Raw genomic sequence first — 3,544 nt, 5'->3', positions numbered from 1 at the left:
GGACTGTATATTATGTACTTACGGTAGTACTATCAAGCCTCTTCTTCCAAATAGATTTCATGGAAAACCTAAAATTCGCATGTTTGATTGACATTTAGCGCTAATATACAATCATCCAAGATATATTTATCTATCGCAGGTTCGGTCTAATGTCCCGTTATACTATATAGATCACATGGCTTCTGGTACTTTGAGATCATGCTAACGGCGAGAAGGGAAGTGTGTTTCAATAACTAGCTGAGTGCTTTGTACGGAGGATATGGTAACTTCTTTGTACCAATATAATTGGTGGTTCGGAAGTCGTTTTCCCAAGAACTAACGCGATTCCTATTTTCTAGTACCATTAGTGAACTCTTTTGGTCTGATCCTAAGTACGCAGTGAGCTAACTAGATACAAGGAACTTGACAAGCATTAATAGATTTATATAAACGACAAGGACATGAGTCTACTGGATTTTATAATACAGGGTTGAACTGTGGGTTAGTTTCAATGCCCAAGGCAGAGCACTGGATTTGGATACCCAGGGAACTGTGCTCCCATTAATAAGAATCATATTCTAAGTCACCAGGCATGCAATACCAATCAGATAACAACTGAAGCTAGACTCCATGTTACACTTACTAAAATGGGATTCCTAGGTTGATATAAACTACCTTTTTCTGGGGAGTATATACTACGAGTTGGACTACTGGTTTAGATCTTGAAGGTCTTTGTTTACCGGATCCAAGTTCTCTTGTGCTTTTCATGACCATCATGTTAAGTGCATTAGCAGAGCATAGTTAAGATGATAACTATTGTGGATATAGAACCAATTGAACACCATGTATTAATATAACAAAGATAATCAGGGTAATCTGGTATCCTTCTTGGCATAACGTTGAAACCAAGTATATGCATAGGGATGAAAATTAATAAGATACTACCTAAGAAGACTACAAACCAGATGCTTAAATATGGAGAAGCACCGGTATTTACATGGAATAGATTTACAGTATCTCCGAACATATCTCTGCTATAGAAGATAAAGCCACATATAGTAGCTAGTACTGCACCAAGAGATAATACGAAATGGAAATGAGCTACAATATAGTATGTATCATGTAGGGCAATATCCATACCAGCGTTACCCATAACTACACCTGTAGTACCACCTAGAGTAAACAATAGGATAAAACTAAGAGCAGCCCATAGATCTACAGTTCTTGTAGTTGTATGGCTAGCCATATAGGTACCTAACCAGTTGAAATCTTAGTACCGGTAGGAATTGCAATCATAATAGTCATAGCAGAGAAATAAGCTCTGGTATCTACCTCTAGACCGACTGTCATCATATGATGTGCCCATACTAAGGAACCTAGAATAGAAATACAACCCATAGCTAAGATCATAGATTGTCCACCGAAGACAGATCTAGCAGCATACATAGATAATGTCTGCGAGACTACACCAAAAGCAGGTAAAATTAGAATGTATACCTCTGGATGTCCGAAGAACCAGAATAGATGTTGATAAAGTACACTATCACCAGAATACATAGAATCATAAAATTCAGTGTTTACGTGTAGATCAAGAAGGATCATAACTAATCCACCAGTAAGAATAGGTAGAGTGAAGACTAACATAAGGGCAGTAAATATGATAGCCCAGATATATAGAATATAGTTCTTAGCACCAGCATTAGAACCCATGAAGACGCAAGTACCAAGGAAGTTAATAGAACTTAAAATACTACTAATTCCTAGTACTGCAAGACCTCCGATAATCCAATCAGTTGCCTCTGGATTTAACACCATCAAGCTAGTACTTAGTGGAGGATACATTGTCCAACCAAGACCACTACCAAACTCGGAACAAATACTTTGAGTTAACAACACAGAACCTAATGGTACTAGAAAATAGGAGATCGCGTTAGTTCTTGGGAAAACGACTTCCGAACCACCAATATATATTGGTACAAAGAAGTTACCATATCCTCCGTACAAAGCAGGCATTAAGAACATAAAGATCATAGCTAGGCCATGTATCGTTATTATCACATTATAAGTAGCTATCGTCTCTGTACAAATGATCCGCGATCCAGAACTGTATAACTCAAATCGAATAAACAAAGACATTATAGTTCCTAGAATACTGAAGATGACTCCGGTTATGAGATACAGACAACCAAGTTCTTTATGATTGCAGTACACCACCACCCCACTGGACTGCTTAAGACAGCTAAAAGTGTTGGATTTCAATATCACGGTAATCATGTTTGCTTGGAAGCTGTAGTCATTATAACTATTGATTTAGTATAAGCATAGAACCAATCCGGTAGTAAGATATACGATAGTAGCTAATCTACCATATAAGATATAAGTCGCTTGTGGAATAGCACTACCAATAATAATCAAGAAGATCATACTGTATACCCAAATAATTACCCATCCACTGACTACATTTCGAGTCATAAAATGTTGTCGTATCAACATTCGAGTATTCAAAGCTCGAATTTCAGATAAAAGAGCTAAGTTAATGAGAGAGGACATAAATACTAACAAACCACCGGTTTTGGATGGGATTACTTTTAACACCGCATAATATGCTAAAAAGTACCATTCAGGTACGATATGAAGCGGAGTTACAAACCGGTTCACTGGTATGGAGTTATCTGGGTGCGATAATTCAATCAAACCAAAAGCCGTTTGTAAGAAAATTAAACCAATTAGATAATATGGTAGATAGGGAACAAACTGTCTCCAGACGTTCTTAACCCAGCTCACGTATTACATCTGACGGTGAACTAGCGTTCCTAACTGAATCTTGTTCAATAACAAGGGAGTAATGAGCCGACATGGAGGTGCTGATACAATCCGAGGATTAGAACTCCCAATATTATCTGACCTGTTATCCCCGGCGTACCTTACGACCGTTATATGATTTAGAGATAGAATGTAATGTGGATTAATATCCACATGGTTTCTACAAAGTGTAGATATAAAATAGTGAATGGTTCTGTAAAGATCTTGCATAACATACCTTTAGATTTGCTTAGCATTATAGAGCTTGTAGGCATGTAAGTAACTAAAGAACTATAGATACTTTGAGTGAAGAATACAAGGATAGCTCCAACAATAACATGGCTAAAATGTATACCAGTTAAGATGAAAAGTCCATTACCAAATGCATTATCATTAATATAAAGAGATAGTCCTAAGTATTCCGTACAGACTAACATTAAGAAGGCGACTACCAAAGTGAATGTCATGATATTCGTACAGCTTGTATACAAATGTTGGTTTTTCAAATATACGCTGGATACCACTATACTTAATGCACTTAACATGATGGTCATGAAAAGCACAAGAGAACTTGGATCCGGTAAACAAAGACCTTCAAGATCTAAACCAGTAGTCCAACTCGTAGTATATACTCCCAGAAAAAGGTAGTTTATATCAACCTAGGAATCCCATTTTAGTAAGTGTAACATGGAGTCTAGCTTCAGTTGTTATCTGATTGGTATTGCATGCCCTGAGTACGTAAGGAAAAGGAAAGGTTAACCGC

General features: G+C 37.2%; 2 protein-coding genes across 2 annotated transcripts; both read right to left on the bottom strand.

Annotated features, from left to right (window-relative positions):
• Positions 1 to 2,289: 2,289 nt before the first annotated feature.
• On the bottom strand, positions 2,290 to 2,836 carry BESB_031610 (cytochrome b; the record flags this gene model as incomplete). The annotated part of the gene is made up of 2 exons (XM_029361823.1): positions 2,290 to 2,733; positions 2,798 to 2,836. The coding sequence occupies 2 exons, from the start codon at positions 2,834 to 2,836 to the stop codon at positions 2,290 to 2,292; spliced, it is 483 nt and encodes a 160-aa protein (XP_029214687.1).
• Positions 2,837 to 2,921: 85 nt separating this feature from the next.
• BESB_031600 (cytochrome c oxidase subunit iii subfamily protein) lies at positions 2,922 to 3,335 on the bottom strand (the record flags this gene model as incomplete). The annotated part of the gene is made up of 1 exon (XM_029361822.1): positions 2,922 to 3,335. One exon carries the CDS (start codon positions 3,333 to 3,335, stop codon positions 2,922 to 2,924), a length of 414 nt encoding a protein of 137 aa, XP_029214686.1.
• Positions 3,336 to 3,544: the final 209 nt, after the last annotated feature.

Source organism: Besnoitia besnoiti (genome assembly GCF_002563875.1).
Source record: "Besnoitia besnoiti strain Bb-Ger1 chromosome Unknown contig00168, whole genome shotgun sequence".
Classification (NCBI taxonomy): Eukaryota; Apicomplexa; class Conoidasida; order Eucoccidiorida; family Sarcocystidae; genus Besnoitia; species Besnoitia besnoiti.
Note: the sequence above shows the minus strand (reverse complement) of the source record. Positions and strands in the feature narration are given on the sequence as shown.